Source organism: Drosophila elegans, unplaced genomic scaffold (assembly GCF_018152505.1).
Source record: "Drosophila elegans isolate 14027-0461.03 unplaced genomic scaffold, ASM1815250v1 contig_476, whole genome shotgun sequence".
Taxonomy (NCBI): Eukaryota; Metazoa; Arthropoda; class Insecta; order Diptera; family Drosophilidae; genus Drosophila; species Drosophila elegans.
In genome coordinates this window covers 22,527,376-22,548,308 of record NW_024545863.1, presented here as the reverse complement: position 1 = coordinate 22,548,308, position 20,933 = coordinate 22,527,376, and the positions used below count along the sequence as shown (strand labels likewise).

Below are 20,933 nucleotides of genomic sequence, written 5' to 3'. Positions count from 1 at the left end.
GCAGACGAGCGATAACTATAACGGATTGACGATTGTTGAAGCGCATTGAATATTATTAACTAAACATATTGCTAACTAGATCCTAGCATAGATCAGCCATCCTATCCCATCCACGAACACAACAACAACAACAACATCCTACTCACCAGAATGTTCACTTGCAATTATATTTGCGTTCATTTGAAATGTGTAAAATAGTTGAAACTGCACTGCATCCTAAGATTTTGATTTAACTAATTGCTCCATAGAACGGCGTGTCTTAGTCCAGATTTCCCACTGAATTGTATCACTAACCATACAACATATAGACTGGTCATTTCATACGACGCATTTGGACACAAAAATTCGGACCGCGGAAGGTCCACCGCTCTCACAGCAGCAGGTCCATGCACTTCGTGTGCGTTCGGGTTTTTTACTCTCTCATTCTTATTCTCATTTTTATGCTCGCGCACTCATTGCACGAGTTCAGTCGTTCAGTCGCAGAGAGGCGCTTTTTGAAGAAGGCTGTCCTGCGCTTGAATTCGTCTTTGTATGTATGCGTGATCATGCATTCTCATACACGGGAGCATGTGTGCGTTTATTTCATTTCGGCGCATCAAGAATATTTTGTCTTTTGCCACTTTTCAAACTTGGTACCCTAAGAATATGGGCGTATTTACTATTGGGTTATAATATAAATATTAATATTATATGTTATAATATATTTTTTTAATATTTCAGCATACATTCTATTTTTGTTTACAAATTCAAATCAGTGGTAGCAGTAAAATGTTTTACATATATGTATGTATTCGAATTTATAGAAATCAGTCCACTGAGATGGGAACAGGGCATATCGCAGTCGTGTCACTTGAAACACCGACTGCTCTTCAGTGGTTGAGAAAACTTCAAACTAAATAAATTCTTGTCGATGTTTTGCGAGCGGTTGGTGCCTGCATACCCTACCGACGATTGCTTTTCAGGGGAGCGGGCTTTTAGGACACTTGTTTTAAATGTTATGTTTAGTGATCTTTGATTGATTTATTTTTTAATGATTTGCAGTTTTATTTTAATTGTCTTTAAACAAGTAATAAATAATAAAATACTTTTTATATTTTTGAAAATGTAAATGGAACAAATATAAAAATCCACATTTTTTTAATGATAATAATTTATTTTAATGATTATAATTTTAGATTTTAATTGTACCAATATCTTGAATTTTAACGAATTCTTTAAAGACAATTAAAATAACACTGCGAATCATTAAAAAATAAATCAATCAAAGATCACTAAACATAACATTTAAAACAAGTGTCCTAAAAGCCCGCTCCCCTGAAAAGCAATCGTCGGTAGGGTATGCAGGCACCAACCGCTCGCAAAACATCGACAAGAATTTATTTAGTTTGAAGTTTTCTCAACCACTGAAGAGCAGTCGGTGTTTCAAGTGACACGACTGCGATATGCCCTGTTCCCATCTCAGTGGACTGATTTCTATAAATTCGAATACATACATATATGTAAAACATTTTACTGCTACCACTGATTTGAATTTGTAAACAAAAATAGAATGTATGCTGAAATATTAAAAAAATATATTATAACATATAATATTAATATTTATATTATAACCCAATAGTAAATACGCCCATATTCTTAGGGTACCAAGTTTGAAAAGTGGCAAAAGACAAAATATTCTTGATGCGCCGAAATGAAATAAACGCACACATGCTCCCGTGTATGAGAATGCATGATCACGCATACATACAAAGACGAATTCAAGCGCAGGACAGCCTTCTTCAAAAAGCGCCTCTCTGCGACTGAACGACTGAACTCGTGCAATGAGTGCGCGAGCATAAAAATGAGAATAAGAATGAGAGAGTAAAAAACCCGAACGCACACGAAGTGCATGGACCTGCTGCTGTGAGAGCGGTGGACCTTCCGCGGTCCGAATTTTTGTGTCCAAATGCGTCGTATGAAATGACCAGTCTATATGTTGTATGGTTAGTGATTGTATATAAGATAACCGAGAACTGTGCTCCCCCTTACCCCCAGAATGAAACTTTGTTACTTAGCTTTAAGTGTTGCACACTCCGTCAAGACTTCTCGAAAACAGAAATTCCAACAATTCCCGCTAAACGCCTGCGCATCTGCATTCGAGCATAAAGACAAGATATACAAAAGAAAAGCCAAGTTTTAGTACATTGTTGAAGTTGCTGCTGCTAAACGGGCCAGGATAGACAGGGAGCCGGCGAATCTATAAATAATTAAGGATACAATTAAATACCATACCATAACGTACGATAAACGCTGATCTATATAAATGTATTTAAGTGTGCGGAAAATACAAAAATATATCTCCAAGCTGAGGAGTAGGCGCATGCGCGGTTATCAAAATGTACTCGGCAGAAAATGAATACAAAATATTGAGCATTGTAAAAAAGGTTAAGCTAGAGAAACCAACACCCAAGCAAACGATAGTATATAGAACACCGTTTTGGAAAATTCAGCTTGGCATAGTCTCTCTCCGCACGATAATTGGCATCTAGCGAAACATTTCCACAGTCCACTCCAGGCTCGATGCATCTAAACACACTATGAATCCTTTGCATATATGTATGTATATCTCTGCGGAAAGCGGTCCGGTGTCTCTATCCCCAAAAAGTTTGCAGATTCCTTTCAGTCTCTTCTCGATTTAATTAATTTATTTTCAATCCTCACGGAAATGCGCACAAGTGTCATTCAATTTGCCAAACAATACTTTCAATTGTAAATAATGTAGCTAAGAGTAAATGGGTAATACTTTGGACCGCTTTCCCAGCATCTCACACTCACACTTAGTCGCACTCATAGTAAGAAAATATATTCATATATTTATATATGAAAAATACTATGCATATGTATGTTTGTTCACTCAACTCTCACGCCCATTACAAAGTATAGAAGCATGCATTATAGGAGCAAAAACTAGGAGCAGAGGCGGCGATAGGGAAGCAAACGAGGACGAGATGAAAATGTCCACTAATGAATGTCTCTCATTGAGTGAAATCGCTAAAGTTCATATAATATTAGAGATAATTGTGTCTGTGAATCGTGAGTTATTATACACATATATGTAAACATATATTGCAAAACAAAACGGAAAAAGAGAAAAAACCATAAAAAAATCTAAACGAAATGTAAAAGTTAGCGTTATTATTAAATATGTTTGTAAAACGTCAACAATATGCAACTAAACAAGTGCGAGCGAGAAGCGGATTAAAGTGCATCAACTAACGAGTCATCGGCTAGAAGAGAGAGTATATTTCGAAAACAAAAATTGAACCTATGGCCTAAATACTAAGCAACGTGTGTAAGAAAGTTTTGCATCTTTATATTAGCGTGTAATTAAACAAAACAAATAGCTAAAGAAAGCCCAAGCCTAAACAGCAACTACAACTAGAGCTACTACAAAGAACCCGCGAGTATCATGCCCCCATTGAGAAGCAATAGCGGTCAGATCAGATTCAAATATACCAAGAACACCAACAGAAAAACTAAGTAAAACAAAACTAAAAACATAAATCAGGCCTGTAGAATGTTAGAAGTTGAGGGCAGAAGTTCTTGACCTGTTTGTTATGCCAATCCCGTAACACCAAAATTCTATTCCTAACTAACAGATCCACAACACACGAATAGGACCCATCTCTAGTTAACGTTGATGTTCGCATAGGATGCCAATCAGTGACAAAAAAAACATATTCAAATAATGCAAATGTAAAAAACGAAACAAGATATTAAGTAACAACAAAAATAAAGTAAATAAAAATGTTGAATGCAATGCCTAATAAACGATAAATATTTAAGTCAAGTGGTTTAATGATTACTGTCTCTTCTTTTTTGTTTGTTTTGTGATCAACACTTCTGTTGCACTCTGAGTTAACCTGTTTAGTCCGCTTTCAACTTATATGGTGACTTTAACTATAGTTTCTATTATTGTATTTATATGTATAAACAAATCGAGCATGTTAAATCGTAACTGCAAAAGCTGCTTAGAGCCAGCTAAGCAAAGAAGTATAAGTAAAAGCAAAACTCGTTAAGTACTTTTAGAGACAAAACCTTGTACTAAGAAATGTACTAAAATAAAGTCGCATTAACAACGTTGCATCAAAAAACAAACAAAAAAAAATAAAATTAAGTGCCGAAAAACGGAAAAAGCTAACAAAAAAACAACAACAATAAGAGCAAAAATAGTTAAAGCGCTTAAACAATATATATACTATGGATACTAACAATGAAAAGAGAAAGCAGCCGATGGAAAAGGATAAATATATATGTGAATTATGTATTTTCTTATGTTCTAGACTTGTAAAAAAAACCTATCGTATATGACACACGCTATTATTATGTATAACTTTGATTTCTTGTTCTATAGGACGGTGTGCGAGGATTTCGATTGTTTTCTTGGGTTAAAGGCACACTGCAGCACACTCACCCACACACCATACACCACAACACACCCACTCATACTCACTCACACACACACAACTAAACAAAATCTTATGCTGAGAGTAAATATAAAGAGTAAATTATAATTACACAAACATAAATGGAAATAAATATATATAGGTATATACATGCATATATATATATACAAAATATATATACAAGAGCATCGGAAAACAAAGGTTTAGTTGATTGCTTTCGAATCCAGGCAGAAAAATGTGAAAAAATTAACTAAATGCGAGAGGCAGCAGAAAAATAATGAAATTGCATGGCGCAGACGAAAACAAATACTTAGCTGCAAGCAGAATTAACCAAAAATATTAAAAACCAAGTAAAACATGAAAACACACAAACTGAATGAATGAAATGAGTACGAGCAAACGGAGAGAAAAGAAGCAAAGAGATCAATCAACAATAAAAAATTAATAAATACAAAATAACACACAAAATTTGTTTGATTTACCATTTCAAGCTGCAAGAAATGAAAAAAATGGAAATTCTTCAACTAAAGGGTGAACTTAAACTTAGAGATCTATTATTGGTTGTATGACTGTATCTTCCATTTATTTTATCGCATTTAAAACCTCAAAAATGCTATACGAAAATATCTTAACTCATATAAACTAAGAGAATGAATAATCGTTTGAAAAGTAAATCCGGTTAGTAAGCATTTTCTAGCAGTCAGCTTCTGTTGGCCGAAAAGCTGTCAAATGCATGGAGCTTTGCCTGAAAACCACAAAAGCTGAGCGGTGCAGTTGGTTCGCTGCCGTCGTCGGGTGCAGTTGGAAAATCGCGAGAAAAATCAATTTTTGAAAATTCCACCCTCGCCGTATATTGTCCCGTGATCCTCCATGAAGTGGGAGAACTATTGCGACTTTGTGGCCGGGTGTTTTGGCGGTGAGTGGAAAGCTCCAGCTGGGGATCGTCTAGCACTGGCATCCCATAATGGGAATACTCTAGGAATGACGCAATGCAGAACCAGATGATAGGCCACTTGTTGAGAGGAACAGCCGCAGCGGAAAACGGGCGCCATGGTCAAGTTCACGTGCAGCGCCCCTGATCCCCGATCGTATTCTCGCGCCGCCATCGCATTCTTGGCAGGCGGCTTTCAGCCGTTCAACATGTGTCCAACATTGTGGCTAAAATTTTTAATTAATTTATGCTTTACTCATTAATTTATTCAGGTGCTTGCGGGGTGCTGGTGGCCCATCCACTCGACACAATAAAAGTATGGCAACAGGCTTCTAATTCCTCCGTTGTGACAGCCATTCAACAGATCTACAGCCGCAACAATGGGGTAAGATAAAAGGGTACTTAGTAATTTCGTCTAGTCAGGGTTTTAGAAAAAAAAGGATTGAACTGGCTAATTAAAAAACCATATAAATTATATGTTTTTTGATAGAGAAATAGATTTTTGTAAGACAGTATTCTATGAGTAACCTGATTTGATTAATAAAAAAAAATAAGCAAAAAATTTCATAAACTAATTTAAAACTTTTATTATAACGATATTTTATTTGCTTTTAATACTGGTAGTCAATGTTGAATATTTGTTTTGACCCGATGACTAGACGTAATCCTTTAGATGGTGCGACTGGGTGTTGTAGGTTTAATCGGTCAGCACAACTTTAGGTGAATGGCTTCTACAGGGGCATGTTCTTTCCCTTCATCTCGACCGGAGCGATCAACTCGCTGCTCTTCGGCATCTATGGCAACCACCTGCGGCAGCTGAGGAAGGTGTGCCACAGTGATTACCAGCGGGAGCAGCTGGAGTACCACAACATGTTCCTGGCGGGATCGGTGGCCGGATTCGTGCAGTCCTTCATCGCCTGCCCCATGGAGCTGATCAAAGTGCGCCTGCAGACAGCAACATGTAGGTTTTACTCAGTTGTTCTATTTTAAAATTAAAACCTTATGTGCAAATGTTCACAGATTACAATGACTACCTCTATGGCCAGCGACGGACTGCCTATGGCACTTTTAAAAGGATACTCAAGACTGATGGGATCTCCGGACTTTATCGCGGCCTTTTGCCCATGATGTGCCGGTGAGTATTGTTTATTAATTTATAAAATTAACATTACATTTTTGCTTTTTATTTTTTTTTGCATTTAATTTAAATAACAGAATTATGTTTGCATTTTTGCAAATTATTTTTCTAGTAAAGTTATAGGCCTTATGCCTTGAATATTGTAAGGTCGAATACCCTTTATACATAACTGTGCATTGCTTATCATAATTTTTTTAGTACTTTAAAGGCAAATCAGAAGACCAGAAGTCAAATCAGTAGAATGAATCCAATAATATAGTAGTTTTAGGTCTGCAATACATGTAAAAAAGCAAAAGAATTTTAAGTTTTCAGCTTAATGCAATAGGCTAACATTTTTTATAACCGTTTTTTAATTAGAATTTTGTTCAGAAGAAAACAAACATTTTTTAATTAATTAATTAATTAATTAATTAAGTAAAACGTATTCCAGACCATGCAATTTTTTTCAAAAATTTTTTTTGGATTGCCTTAAGATTAGGATTGCCTGGTGAAATAATTTTTTTTATACAAATTTTTACCGCCCTAATGATTTTTGATCGACCCCTCATGTACATACGTCCTTTCTAAAATCCCTGTCTCAAACAAATAAATTGGAAATTTAACAAACTTCCCTGTTGTAGAATATATTAAGTTTAATTCTTCAAACCTACAGAGCAAGAAAATATTTTACATTTTATAAAGACTCCTAATGTTTATTTTTATTTTCTTTACAGCGATGTTCTGCCTTATGGAATCTATATGCTGGCCTATCGCCAGGGCGTTGACTATATGGACAGGCGGGATTTCGTGCGCCGGAGACGTAGTCAGTCGGACGGATCGAGTGTAAACCTGCTGGTGACGACATTGGCCGGCGCTTGGGCGGGAGTCATCTCGTGGGTGTGTGTCATTCCGTTCGACGTGGTCAAGACGCTGATGCAGGCGGACGAGAACCATAAGTACCGGGGCATCTTCCACTGCGTGAGGGTGCAGTACAGGGCATATGGCTGGAGGAGCATCTTCCGGGGCAGCTGGATGCTGGTGGCACGGGCGGTTCCATTTAATGCCGCCACCTTTCTGGGATACGAGTACGCCTTGGAGTGGTGCCAGAGATGGAACGGTTCCTATGTATGAACCAGCAAGTCTGACGGTGATAAATGACCTTAGCTATGACCTTGTGTGCTAGTGTACATTAAAATCTACTAATGAAATAATTGTTGCTATATTATACCAATTTAATAACATCTAGCTTTAATAGCTTACCTTTTTATTAATTGTATCTTTTTATATTTTTGTATTATATATGAAGAGCACAACAATTTTAAAAGCTACCAAATAAGATTTACCATTCAATTATAATAATAATTCAAAAAAGATCCACGCAGTGACACTCATCTAAAAAAAAGAGTTGTAAATTGTAAAAAGATTAAATGGGATCTCAAAAGAATAATTTCAGTTGAAATTAGGTCTATCTTGTTCTAAATTTCTTTAAAAGTTCCACCGTGATTAAGTTCGCTTTATATGGCCTTGTAATTTCAGATATTTGCTTGATCAAATATTTGTCTATTATAATAGATTTTGAGTACATTTTGTATCATTTGTAGCACATTTTTTCTCAAATTAAGAATATATTCTCAGTTGAAGTATTTTTTCTTAAAATAAGTACAAATATTCTTAATGTGAGTTTTTGGGCAAAATCAGTACTCAAAATCCTCATCCTCAAGTTGAGAATTCAACTTCTCAATTTCTGAACGTCAGAATTTTCTCTGTGTACAAAAGGTACTTATTGGAAATAGCTGGTTGGGGCAAACTGAAAATAACAGAACCAGTCAAGTCCTGCGGAAGTCCTCCATCATGGAAGTGATTGAAGTATTTTAAAATCTCGCTGGAGTCCCAAATGTGTGCTGGAGTTCAGTTCGGAAGGGACACCTGTATGGGCGACTCCGGCGGTCCGTTGATGGCCACCATGGGAAAAACCTTAGGAGAATTCGTGTATTTATTTGGTATTACATCCTACGCAATGTTCGAAAATACGTTATTTCCAATTTGAAACCTAGAATAGTGCTGTGAAATGGCTTGCAGCTTAATGTAAAGTAAGAAAGGTGAAAGTCAAAACTAACTCCATAGGTAGCAAAGACATACTCCGCAGTTATTAAAGTTTTAGAAAGGAGAAAACATTGTCGGATCCCTGCTATAAACTTAAACTTTTTATGTTAATCGTTTTGCTAACATTTTTGGTAAAAATGTTAGGAAAACCATTAACATAAAAAGGTGAGGTAAAATGGTAAATATGTTAGCAAAACCATTAACATAAAAAGGTGAGGAAATCGACGAGCTAACATTGGGCAGCGCTACGGCAGAGAAAGAGCAGAGTAGAGATAGAAAAACATCGATGACGCCCCGCTAAGCATCGATATTACCGACTTCTTAAAAAGCATCGATCATATCGATATTGGCATCGATTTTTGTCCATCCCTATCAATGAACAACAACACAACGTCGCGTTGCGCTTGCTAAGAAAAAAGATTAAACAAAAAAATAATATTTTAACATTCAGCCTCTCTTCTTTTTTAATAACTTATTGCGTTGCGGCGAAGTGCGTTTAATGATCCGTGCCAAGTGAATATTCATGAATACATATGGCCAAGTGCAAAATCAAAGCAAAAAATCGCAGTTGCGATGAGCAGCTCCGAAAAATGCCAGCGATGTTGTGCAAGTGAATTAATGTCGAATTGCGCACAATTATTATTGTTTTTATTGGTGGTAGTATGTGCAGTTGTTTGTGGCGGCGCGAAAAGTTCGCAAAGTTTGCTGATTTTGCGGACAGAAGGTGGCAATCGATTGAAATAACGGTGTACAAGAAGACGAAGAGAAAAACAAACTGAAAATCAGAGCAAACAGCAGCAAACAGAACGGGGAAAAACGCAACAGAGTGAATTGTTCCAAGTGACACCCCCATATCTTCCATATTCCCCATTTTTATCCCCTGAAATTGCCTCAAAAAAATCAAATTACGTGGCAAGTGGTTAGGCAAGAAGCAACAACAAACCTGCTTTTTGGTTCCATTCTTTTATTTGGTTTACTGTACGTGCTTAAAACGCCCCCCATTCCGCACCACCACCCACCATCCAGATAAAGGAGTACAAGAATCCCGGAGAGCCACCACCACCGAAATGTCGTCACTCAAGGTCGCCGTGAGGGTTCGCCCCTTCAACTCCCGGTAAGCCCAGATACTCTATAACTATTTATAGATACAGCTGCGGTCAAAATAATAGCACAATTGTAAATTAATAGTTTAATTGTATCTTAAATCAAGGTTGAAAACAAAGCAGTTTAAGATAAACCTATGCCTTTAATAAGTCATACCCTGACCTTCGTTGCAAGAGAATCCATTATTCAAAAAAGCACTGAAACAGAAGTCTATCACAAAGTAATTTTATATGGTTAAAAAAAAATACTTCCATTTGAGTAACTCTATATATATTTACTTTATTCGTTAGTCAGTACATGTTAATTACACTTGAATCCAAACAATTTTGTACTGTGCAATTATTATGACCTCAATTATAAGTAAGAAAATGTTTGTGTAGTTCTCGTGATAAGGCGGATAAAATGTGTAACGCCCCTCAATGAACTTTGGGAATCTGTTGCGCATTTTACTGGCCCCAAAAAATGAAAACGTATTTCTGGAAAATCCACGCTTTCGGTTAACAAATTTCGGCACAAAGAAAACCCCTTGAAATTAAAACATAAAAAGTACTAAGTAGAGGGTCTAGCCGAATGTGCCTACTTAAAACCACATTAAACGTAGTTGGTTTTTTACCAACCTCGTCTACGATCGCTAACTGTGTTTGTTGCTGTGTTTTTGTGTCTTTATCTTGTAAATCTGGCGGAGCGGTCATTGCTTTTGGCACAGTTACTTGCAAATAAAGCTGAATCGAAACAAAAGCATGCGAAAGAAAGACAAACGCACAGAGAAGTTGGCAGAACTGCCAGACAAAGAAAGATATATCTCCCGGTAATGATGTCATTCATCTCGGGGTTCGATATAACCTATACAAACAAGCTATCTGGGCTTTGTGTTTACGGCTTGCCGTGTGTTAATTGTGCATGAAATAAAACAACATCATCAGCGGCAAATGCTGTAATTATAATAGCAAAAAACTAGAGCTAACTCCTGCTGAGTTGTGACATCATCGTTTTGCCTCAAACTTATGCAAAGCAACCACTTATAAAAACAGATCATACTCGATAAGATGAACCAAGAAAGATCAGGTGAATTTATTGGCAAAAACAAAAACAGGAACCTATTTTACTCAATGATTATATAAAACTTAAAACAACTTTATTTAGAGGTGTCACTGTAACCTAAAATGTTCGACACCTTTAGTTCTCAGATTTATAATATTAATTTAAATTATAGGCTTTATATTGTTAAAGAAAGATACATTAATTACTATATGCTATCATTAATATTAGGGCTTTTCAATTTTGACTATTCTTTTACTTATTGGTTTATATTTGTCTTAATTTTTATTTATTTTTTAAAACACATTAAGAGCATTCTCCGAGATTTTACTGTACATATTTTTGCCACCTAGCTTGGCCTCCGGACGGAAATTTTTAGCACATATTTCCACGGCTCCTCTGTGGACATGCAAGACTGACTGCCCGTAGTAGCCTCCATGCGAAAACAAAAGCAGAAATCTACTATAATTACGTATAAGTATGTTTATATGCACTGCACCCAAAAAAGCAAACCAAATTAATTTTGATTTTAGCACGAAACTTGCCGTACAAGTTCCATATCTCACTGTGAGCTCCCATGAGTCAGACCAGCGAAATTTGTTGGTGCCCCGCATAAACGTTTAATTGAGGAATGAATCAACGCAAAAAAGAATTTTCCGCCGGAGGAAGGAGGCAGTTAAATGAGGCGATAGCTCACCAAACATAGCCGTTCTATTCCGTAATCTCCAACTGGATGTCTGCTCTTTCATCGGGCCAAAGATTAACGAATTAAAGCCACTCAAACGCAATGAGCACTGAGCCGACTTGAGTGCAGCATGGCGAAGTGGAGCGGCGTAATCATGCCAGTCCATGGAAAAGAGGGGAATGACCTAAAATTGTCGCTCGAAATGGGACAAGGCACTACTGCAGTTGTGATATATATATATTTTTTTAAACCAAATCATTTAATTCACTTTACTTAAAAAAAAAAACATTAAAGATAACATAACTTAACGTTTTATTCTGTAACTTTCAGATTGCCTAAAATTTCATTTACAAAAAAACTAAAGAAAAAAGACCTTTGCAAAGAAATCTGAAATAAGCAAGGGTGATTCAGTTTTTTATGTTCTTAATAAATTTCCCTGAAATGGTTTTCAAAAACCAATTGCTTTCTACAATTTCACCGATTTCTCACAACTGGTTATTTAACTGTGCTAAACAAAGACAGTCAATAAAATTCTTAAAACAATCATGTGATCTATCTCTGCATATAAAAGTTATAAGGTGGAGTCTATAAAGATATACGTAAATAAAATTTCCCTGAATTGGGTGCCATCAAAAATCGTCTGTTTATTTAGATGCGCCTTGTGTGTTTTTTTTCCAGTTGGATTCGGTTCCCGCGTATGGGTGCCCCTATGAACTCCAGTCAACCGGTTCGGTTCCATCTTTGAACGAATGTTCTATGCCCAGATGCGAGTTTTTCCATCTCTTTTATTTGCGCCGCTTTTCCTTTTGATGTTGCAATCATGTCATTCAGTTTATTATTTTATCCAAACCGGATTTTCTTTGATAATTTGTAGCTAGCTTTACGTCGCCTGATCACAGGGCAAACATGTCAATTGGATTGCATGGGGCATTCTATTTCTCGTCTATTTCCATTCGCTTTCCCCGAGTAACGCCCCCTGACTTTTCGCCATTTGTTCGGGTCATGCAAAAATCGTTAATAGGAATATTTATGAGCAAGCTGGTGCGGCCTATTTATATTCCAACACGAAAGGCCCCAAGGGGCGGGCTAAAGAGGTGTTTGAGAAAAAATCCAACGTTTTTATTACATAAAACTTTAACAATAGGCTAGCTCGACGGCTGTCAGCCAGAGCCCCAGTATTTGCGAATAGCTTAGTCAACTTTCATGAACAAGAAATTAATAACATTGTCATTTACACTTCCCTTTGCAGTGAGCTTGACATGGACGCCCAGCTCATCATGGAGATGGAGAACAAGAAGACGCGTCTTCTGAAGCCCCGTCTGCAGTCAATTCGCGATGCCGGCCGGGATAATCATCATGACTTCACCTTTGACTACTCATACTGGTCATTCGACGCGGAGGATCCACACTTTGCCACCCAGGAGCAGGTGTACAGCGATCTCGGAAACGACGTTGTCGATTGTGCCTACGAAGGTGAGCCAAGGGCTAATGGGTCACACCATTCGATTACACAATAGTGACGCATTAACCCCCAGCTAATTGAGCGAGGTTTAGTCTAGGCATTCGCTTTGGGGCCGTCACCCACGTTTGAAATGCACCGGGAATACTTTTAGAACCCCGAAGTATCTAAAAAACACCTCTCAAAATCGTTTGAGCTTAAGAATTCGCGATATTCTTTGCTACAACCAAAAAAGTACCGTTCTGTAAATTAACTTATATTTAACAAAATTAGTTTGATAGAAAAGATTTAGTTTATTTTTACTGTGTACATTTTCCATTAGCCCCACACTGAGAGCACCTTTCTTTAATTCTGTTTTCTTGCACTCACGGTTTTGTTTACATTTTCCCTGTACGTCTGCTTATTGGCTTTGATATTGTGTTTTCCCTCTCGTTTCCCCAAATATTTTCTGCTTTGTAAACAACATTACGGCTCTAAAAATAAAAGCAGCACTACTTGCTTCAGCTTGAAACGCTCTGCTGGCGACTAATTAATAAATGAATGTGAGTTTGTATGCAAGTAGGTGCAGCAAGCGATAATCATGCGAATTTCCTGCTACCGGATAGATGACCGCCGATCGATAGGTTTTTAGAACCGGCAGAAATACCGGGATGACTTGTTTAAAGGGCTCATATGTTGATTAATATTCGTTTCAACAAGTTAGCTGTCTGTTCATTTTAATTAAACTCTGAACTAAAAATCTCTTCAGTAGCTGGGGTATCTAAGACTTCGTGTAGCTTTAAAATTGTTTTCTTTTCATTGCATTAGCTAGGCAAGAAAGAAAGGCAAACAAAACTTTCGCCCACAACTCAAGATGCCAAGCGAAATGGAACAGCTGTTTTTTTGCTTCGCATTGTTTTGGCACGCTTTCAATATCAAATTACGACAAGCCAAGATTGGCAAAGTGGCAGCGGGAATGCGAGTACGAATGTGAATGACAAACAGATAACATGAATTCGCTATGCAGATAGACCAAGGCACTGCAAAACGAGCCATAAACAATGAGGAGTGCAGTGGCGTCCAACTGGCTGGCTGAGTTTATGAGTTTAAGCCGTTTGGAGTGCTAGTGCACAGAGCAAATAAAATTAGGTATTTCAAACTACTTGATTTTAAATGTTTTAAAAGAGGCAAACAAAAATTAGGCAGTTACAACGGATTTACAAAAATTAGAATTAAAAAAAGCTAAAAATTACTTTAAAACCTTTTTTCTTTGGATATTAAACGGTATAACTTAACTAATGAAGTGATATTTAACAGATACATATGCTAAAAAATTAAACCCAAAAGTTTCATAATTTAAATTACTATACAGAAACGTAATGTTAAAATAAAATAGTAAAAAATCTAAAATTTTTAATAAATATGAGTATTAATTGTATTTGGTTAGCTTCAATGACCTGATTTCCTTCTGTGTTTCTTACTAAACGGCAGACAAATTTTCCTAAGCTTTTGAGCATTGACGGTAATTGTTGTTCAACCACCTGTGCGGTCTCCAATGACGTCGAATGCTAAAGCAAATCGTATCTCACACCTGTCGACCATCGAGATTGTCCAACGAGCTGCTGAAACGTTTGAGCCGCCCATCCTCCAATCTCTACTATGTGTAATTCGAGCTGAAGCCGCTGGATCCGATGGCTTTAATTGCTGCTGGCTAGGCGCCAACGATGATGTCGCAATTGGCGCTAGTTGGCGCTAGTCAAAGTTTTAGATAGGTCATCTTTGAGTCATCACTTTTATTAAATAAATTTATTGTTTATTTCTTATCTGACTGGCAAAAAGTCGCCTATCGATTTTCCTTCTCTGCCAGGTTAAGTGTCACTGCAAATAGTTCTATTCTGAGGCAGTAAATGCCACTTGAAACTGATAACAGTTTAAGTGCAGGTATAAAATGAATCAATGAGTTGAAGATATCAATATTTACCGAAGCAAAACCTGTTATTTTAAGAGCTACCTTTTGAATTACTTATAGAGAAGTACCACTTTAATTGTAAGGAAGCCTTTTGAATTTTATATAAATACATATGTAAATAAATAAGTGTTTTATTGAGCGAAATAAACCTAAAATATATACCCTAACAACTGGAAAATATAGTTTTTGAGTATATTTCGCAGTTAAGCGAAATATGTTTATTAAACCCCATAAATGGTGGCAAAATTGGTTAAATTTGATTTACCTTAATTTTATGATGTTTCACCGGTGACGATGCATTCTCATTACTCAGTCACGAAGTGTTTGCCTCACTTTTGGGAGGTTCAGCAATTGCGGCACACTCTTCGTGACTGGCAATTAACTTTGAATAGCATGATGCGCTTGAGTGGCAACCGCCCAACAATCACTTAGCTTTGGTTCTGGGCACCTTTTACAGATAAACTAAATAGCTTAGAGGCCAATCGCTATAAATAATCTTCGCCATATTAACATACATATATAAAATAGTACATATTTTAAGAGTTAAAAATATGGCTATAATGTGAATTGGTTATGATATTTCTATTTTTTCCAGGCTACAATGCGTGTGTGTTTGCCTACGGACAAACAGGCTCCGGCAAGACTTTCACCATGATGGGCACACCGAACAATCCTGGCCTGATACCCCGCATCTGTGAGGAACTATTCACACGCATGCGTGTGGGCCAGGAATCGGGCACCGGCTATAGGACACATGCCAGCTATCTGGAGATCTACAATGAGAGGGTCAAGGATTTGCTGGCGGCACAAAGCACTGGCCATGGTCTAAGGGTTCGAGAACATCGTAGCCTGGGTCCTTATGTGGAGAACCTGTCCCAGCACGCCGTCTCCGACTTTGATGAGATTCAGGTGAGCTGCCGGCATTTTCTGCATCTGAGCACATTAAGAAATCCTTGGCTTAACCCCATTTAGGAATGCATTGCCCGGGGAAATGCGCAACGCACCACGGCCAGCACCAACATGAACGATACGAGCAGCCGCAGTCACGCCATCTTCACGATCACATTTGTGCAGGCGGTTTTCATGAATGACATGCCAAGCGAGACAGTCTCGAAGATCCATTTGGTCGATTTGGCAGGCAGGTGCGTAAGCGTAAAAGTAAACGTAAGCGGAGCATGAAGCTCTGCTCTAAAAAGTAAAATCACATAAGGGAAAAAATACATTTAGTCATATTATTTATTGTGAAAAACAAGTCTTATGTTTATACAACTATATACACAATTCATAAGATTTAGCTTAGTGTTACAAAAAGTTTCCTGATTTTAAATGGGCTTTTTTTAGCTGTGTTGCAATGTTTTCATGTTTATGTTTTCCTCTTTAATTGCAACTTTCAGCGAGCGTGCCAATGCAACGGGGGCAACGGGTCAGCGCTTGAAGGAGGGCGCCCACATCAACAAATCGCTGGTGACTCTGGGTAGCGTGATCTCGGCTCTGGCAGAGCAGACGAGTGGCGGTCATAACAGCAGCAGTTCCGCACTGGCCACCACCCCGAATGGGGCCAGCAAGCGGGTGCTCTACATTCCGTATCGCGACTCCATCCTCACGTGGCTGCTGAAGGACAGCTTGGGCGGCAACAGCAAGACCATCATGATTGCGGCTCTTTCGCCGGCAGATTGCAACTACAGCGAAACCCTCAGCACTCTGCGGTATGCGAATCGGGCCAAGAACATCATCAACAAGCCGACGGTTAACGAGGACACCAATGTCAAACTGATCCGGGAGCTCAGGGAGGAGATCAACAAGCTCAAGTCCATGTTGTCGGGCGATATTGTAAGTAGTTGACTTTAAAAGGTTTGTGTAGTCATAGAATTGAATATTGATTGCCCTATTCCTTTAGCACTCCCTGCAACCGTCGCTCAAGGTGTTGGCCGATCTCCAAAAGAAGGAGGCGCAAGAGAAAGTACTCACCGAGGAATGGACGGAGAAGTGGAAGGTGGCCCAGTCCATTTTGCAGGAGCAAAAGAGCCTGGGTCTTCGCAAATCGGGCGTGGGCGTGGTTCTCGACTCAGAGATGCCGCATCTAATTGGCATCCACAACGACGTGACCACCGGAGTGACGCTGTACAGTCTGAAGGAGGGCGAGACGCGAATTGGCAGCGAGGATGCGGATGTGGCGCAGGACATTGAGTTGGCCGGCGATGGCATACGGGCGCAGCACTGCAGCATTGTGCTGAAGGGTGGTGTGGTCACGCTTCACCCCTGGCCATTGGCCCAGTGCTGGGTGAACGCCCACCTAATTGACGAACCCAAGCAGATCTCGCAGGGCGATATTATACTGCTGGGCCGAACCAACATCTTTCGCTTTAACAATCCCGCCGAGGCGGCAAAGCTGAGGAAGGACTTAAGTCGCTCGCAGCTGGACATGTCGCGGCTGTCGCTGATCACCTCGTCTAAGGAAAACCTGCTGGCCTGCAGCATATACTCGGATGAGGATGGGGCATCTCCCTACAAACGTCCAGAACGCCAGTACTATCCTCAGCGGCCCATGTCGCGAGACGATCCCGAAATGCAGGATGAGAATCGAAAAATTCTTGATACCATCGAGAATGCCCTAAAGCAGCTCAATGTGGTAAATGGCTATATGCATCATGTAGTTGGTTTCAGTATTAAACATACATTTTTCATTGTTCAGGAACGCGTCCAAATGCACGACCAATACAAGACCAAAGTGCGTAAGCTGACCGAAGAGCTGATTCGCCTGGAGCAGCAGGAAATGGATGGCTTGCAGGTTTTGAATTGCCGGGAACAGGAGCTGATCGCTCGCAAGGACATGCTGCTGTGGGAGAAGAACAACGAGAAGGTTCAAGTGAGTCCATCCGATCTGTTCCACGCGATTGCATGTCACCATTACTTCTTCTTGATATGAATGGATTGATCGTTGTGCTTGCTATATTGCCTGTTGTCTTTTATTGTTTTCCTTGTTTTGGCTTTATGTTCCTTACGATTTTCTGTTCGTTCCATTTTCGTTTTAGATCGACATTGTATGTAGACAAATTTCAGCGTTTCAGACGCAGCTCGACTCTAAGAAACGAGATTTCTCTGAGTATGTAGCGAAAGAATTGCAGGAACTGCAAGATTGTGGCAAACTGGACGAGGTTTGTTTGTTTGTTTAGAATTTCTTTGCCTAGAGTTTGGATTAGATGATAATACCCATTCATAACAACTTATGATTGACAAACGAATTTCTGTATTCACAGATGGGCATGAAGATCGAAGAGGGCACTCCTCTGAACGATGAGCTGCTTTTGCAGGTGTCAGACTCATTGGATTTGTTTGCAGCGCAGTTTATAAAGGACACTGTGCGTCGAAATGTATGTTCAATTAATAGTCATTCAAGAATCGTTGCCATTAATAAATTCAAACCATTTAGAATGAGGAAATCCGCAAATTGGACGAACAAATAGCCGAAAAGGAGCGAATACTCAACGCAAGCACCACAAAAATAGCCAAGGTCGATGAGACCATGCTGGAGATCCAGGCCCAGCTGGAGCGCCTGCGTCTGGAACGCGCCGAAAGCGAGGCTGAGGCACAGGCGATGCGCGCCAGGAAACAGAACATGAAGCTGCAGTTGGGCAACAAGTCCATGTCCACCTCGACCAGCACAAACGAGGCCGACGATGTGTCCAAGTCGGACACGTACGAAACCTGTGATACCTTCCACACCGCCCAGTCCAACCTGTCGCTCGTCTCATCGCCCACCATCACGGAGGGCCAGCAGTCGCCGCTCAGCAATTGTTCCTGCGACGCAGAGGACGAGGCAGAGGACACGCGCAAGGATGACCTCTCGGGCAGCAGCGAGGAAACCTCACGCACCTGTACCGCTGGTCCCAGCAGTGGAAGTGGAAGTGGCAGCGTGGGCATCGGTACTTCTGACTCTGCGCCCAGTGCCACGCCCAGTTCGCAGGCCATCATGAGCGACAGCGGTGTCTGCCTGGATACGCGTAACCAGGCGCTACTCCAAAACGGACATCTCAACAACTATAAACAAGGGGTGCGAACCAGTGACGAGGACACCGGCTCCTGCTCCTCCTGCGAACTCGGACGGCACTCGGATGTAACCCGCCCATATTGTCCGCTTCACTCGCTGCGACGAAAGATTGCTGCTCAAAAGGCACTCATCATGAAGAACCTGGAAACGGACTTGAACAAGGTCCAGTTGGATGAGCACATTGCAGATCTGCAGGATCTGCAGCGACGCTACATACAAATGGAGCAGGAGATGCTGCAATCGGTGCAGGACTTGGAGGCGCATGCCCAGTGTTGTGCCGACGAGCGGTCCGGCATGGAGCGACAATACGAGCTGGCCAGCTCCATCATGCGCTCTAGTGTGATGAGTCCCACCAGCATGGAAGAGTCCACCTCACAGATCTATTCGCCCAGCATGACAAGATCCTGTCCATCCATGCGCGAGTTTCGTAAGTATTTTGTGGGAAGTTTATACCCTTACCCTTGAATATTTTTCTTTAAACAATGGCCATATTCGTAATTGGATCTTTGTTAGAACAAGATTTGAAGTTAACCATTTTCAAAATTATTTATTTGTTTTATAATTTTGTAAACGATTGGTTTTATGTTCTTTTATCTAATCTTGGATATGAAAGTTTAAGAATGACCATTTCATTAACTAATTTTGCATCTTTTGCAGCTGAGGGCGAACACTTCATTACCATCCCGAGTTTTGTGATGCGGGGCGCCGGCAAGCAAACGCACTACGAATACGAGGTTCGCATCGCTCTACCCGATGGCAAGCTGAACATTCTGCGGCGATACAGTCGCTTCAGGGAGCTTCACCTGTGCATGAAGCACTGCTACGGGGCCAAGGTAAGATACCTGGTAAAAGAAACCTTTTTTTTATCACCAAGTAAATGAATTATTTCTCCCCAGATCTCTGCACTGCCCTTTCCGCGACGGGAGCTCTTCGCTTCGAACAGCGAACCGGTGGCCAAACATCGACGCCGTCTGCTGGAGCTGTATTTGCGACGCCTGTTCGTCGTCTGCTCGAAGATTCCGCAGTGCCCGATCTACGAGGGTCCCGGCGGACCGGGCCTCACTCGCGCCTCCCTCGTCCAGCTGTCGTCTTTTTTCAAGAAGGGCCTGTTCGAGAACGGCAAGCACGGGACGGGATAATAGTTAACCTACTGCTGAATTATCTCCTGCCTACAGTGTGTCTTTTAATTTACTTGTACTACCTGTTAAGCTATATGAACGACAACATGGACCTGTTTTGATTGGCCAGCCAGAAATACTGCGTAGATTATAGTATAGCTGTAAGCCCCGATAGCTATGTAAGACCACCAGTGTCCTTTCTCACACCCGAGCATATATGCGACCATTTTTATACCCATTGTTATCAACTGAATCGGAGCTTTATATTGAAATCACTGAAAATGTAACTGCCAGTGGCGACGTTGCAATCTCTGATTTGTTCTACACCAAGTGCAAATATGTAATCTATCTGTTAGCATCCAGTTGAAGGTTTGTTTAGACGGTTTGTTGGTGTTGGCGATCAGTTTTAATTAGTTAATTATTCTCATTACTAGTTAAATATACGCATACAGGTGTACAACTTCCAAAAGTTTATTCCAGTTATTTAGTCTGTGATCACCAACTGAAGTTATAGAACAGAATCCAAGCAAATGAACGTAACTGAACATTTCACGAGCGAGTAATCCAACTGACAACTCCGCAGTCTACAATCTCTTAGGCTTAAGCTAATTGTACAAAATCAAACACTGATGGGTCTAGGTGGGCAGATGTTTAGCAGTAGGTATTAGGTTCACTAGCCACTAAGTTTTAGGTTTAAGTCGATGCGTCGCAATTACAGTAAACTAATTATGAGTACAATTTCTGAAAATGTAACAACATGAAATGTTCAATGTAAAAAGCATAGACTAAGCTTAATTTTAGCAATATGCTAGTTATGAATGGTGAAATGGGGCGATTGGGCGATCGGTGGATCGATGGCAATAAGTGAAACAATAACAGTATAGTTATAGTCAAACCTGATAGCTCCGCCCACTCAACCGGAAGTCCCTCAGGGGCA

General features: G+C 39.8%; 2 protein-coding genes across 4 annotated transcripts; both read left to right on the top strand.

Annotated features, from left to right (window-relative positions):
• The first annotated feature begins 5,204 nt into the window (after positions 1 to 5,204).
• Positions 5,205 to 7,704, top strand: LOC108147103 (solute carrier family 25 member 45). 2 transcript variants are annotated; one of them, XM_017273391.2, is made up of 5 exons: positions 5,205 to 5,361; positions 5,649 to 5,761; positions 6,097 to 6,337; positions 6,397 to 6,511; positions 7,228 to 7,704. In XM_017273391.2, exons 1-5 carry the CDS (start codon positions 5,316 to 5,318, stop codon positions 7,622 to 7,624), a joined length of 912 nt encoding a protein of 303 aa, XP_017128880.1. In that variant the 5' UTR covers positions 5,205 to 5,315; the 3' UTR covers positions 7,625 to 7,704. The 2 variants fall into 2 exon arrangements, with proteins under 2 accessions (XP_017128880.1, XP_017128881.1); XM_017273392.1 differs by lacking the exon at positions 5,205 to 5,361 and having other exon boundaries at positions 5,653 to 5,761; positions 6,114 to 6,337.
• Positions 7,705 to 8,955: 1,251 nt separating this feature from the next.
• On the top strand, positions 8,956 to 20,123 carry LOC108147260 (kinesin-like protein Klp98A). 2 transcript variants are annotated; one of them, XM_017273657.2, is made up of 12 exons: positions 8,956 to 9,710; positions 12,673 to 12,896; positions 15,426 to 15,739; positions 15,803 to 15,972; positions 16,225 to 16,660; positions 16,728 to 17,459; positions 17,523 to 17,696; positions 17,863 to 17,985; positions 18,088 to 18,201; positions 18,261 to 19,305; positions 19,536 to 19,711; positions 19,775 to 20,123. In XM_017273657.2, exons 1-12 carry the CDS (start codon positions 9,664 to 9,666, stop codon positions 20,015 to 20,017), a joined length of 3,798 nt encoding a protein of 1,265 aa, XP_017129146.1. In that variant the 5' UTR covers positions 8,956 to 9,663; the 3' UTR covers positions 20,018 to 20,123. The 2 variants fall into 2 exon arrangements, with proteins under 2 accessions (XP_017129146.1, XP_017129147.1); XM_017273658.2 differs by lacking the exon at positions 17,863 to 17,985.
• Positions 20,124 to 20,933: the final 810 nt, after the last annotated feature.

Bases quoted from the DNA above. Each gene is read 5' to 3' on its own strand.
- LOC108147103 (XM_017273391.2), top strand. From the start codon at position 5,316: ATGAAGTGGGAGAACTATTGCGACTTTGTGGCCGGGTGTTTTGGCG. The intron at 5,362-5,648 runs GTGAGTGGAAAG...TAATTTATTCAG, and splicing joins TGTGGCCGGGTGTTTTGGCG to GTGCTTGCGGGGTGCTGGTG. The intron at 5,762-6,096 runs GTAAGATAAAAG...GCACAACTTTAG, and splicing joins TCTACAGCCGCAACAATGGG to GTGAATGGCTTCTACAGGGG.
- LOC108147260 (XM_017273657.2), top strand. From the start codon at position 9,664: ATGTCGTCACTCAAGGTCGCCGTGAGGGTTCGCCCCTTCAACTCCCG. The intron at 17,986-18,087 runs GTTTGTTTGTTT...CTGTATTCACAG, and splicing joins ATTGTGGCAAACTGGACGAG to ATGGGCATGAAGATCGAAGA. The intron at 18,202-18,260 runs GTATGTTCAATT...CAAACCATTTAG, and splicing joins AGGACACTGTGCGTCGAAAT to AATGAGGAAATCCGCAAATT.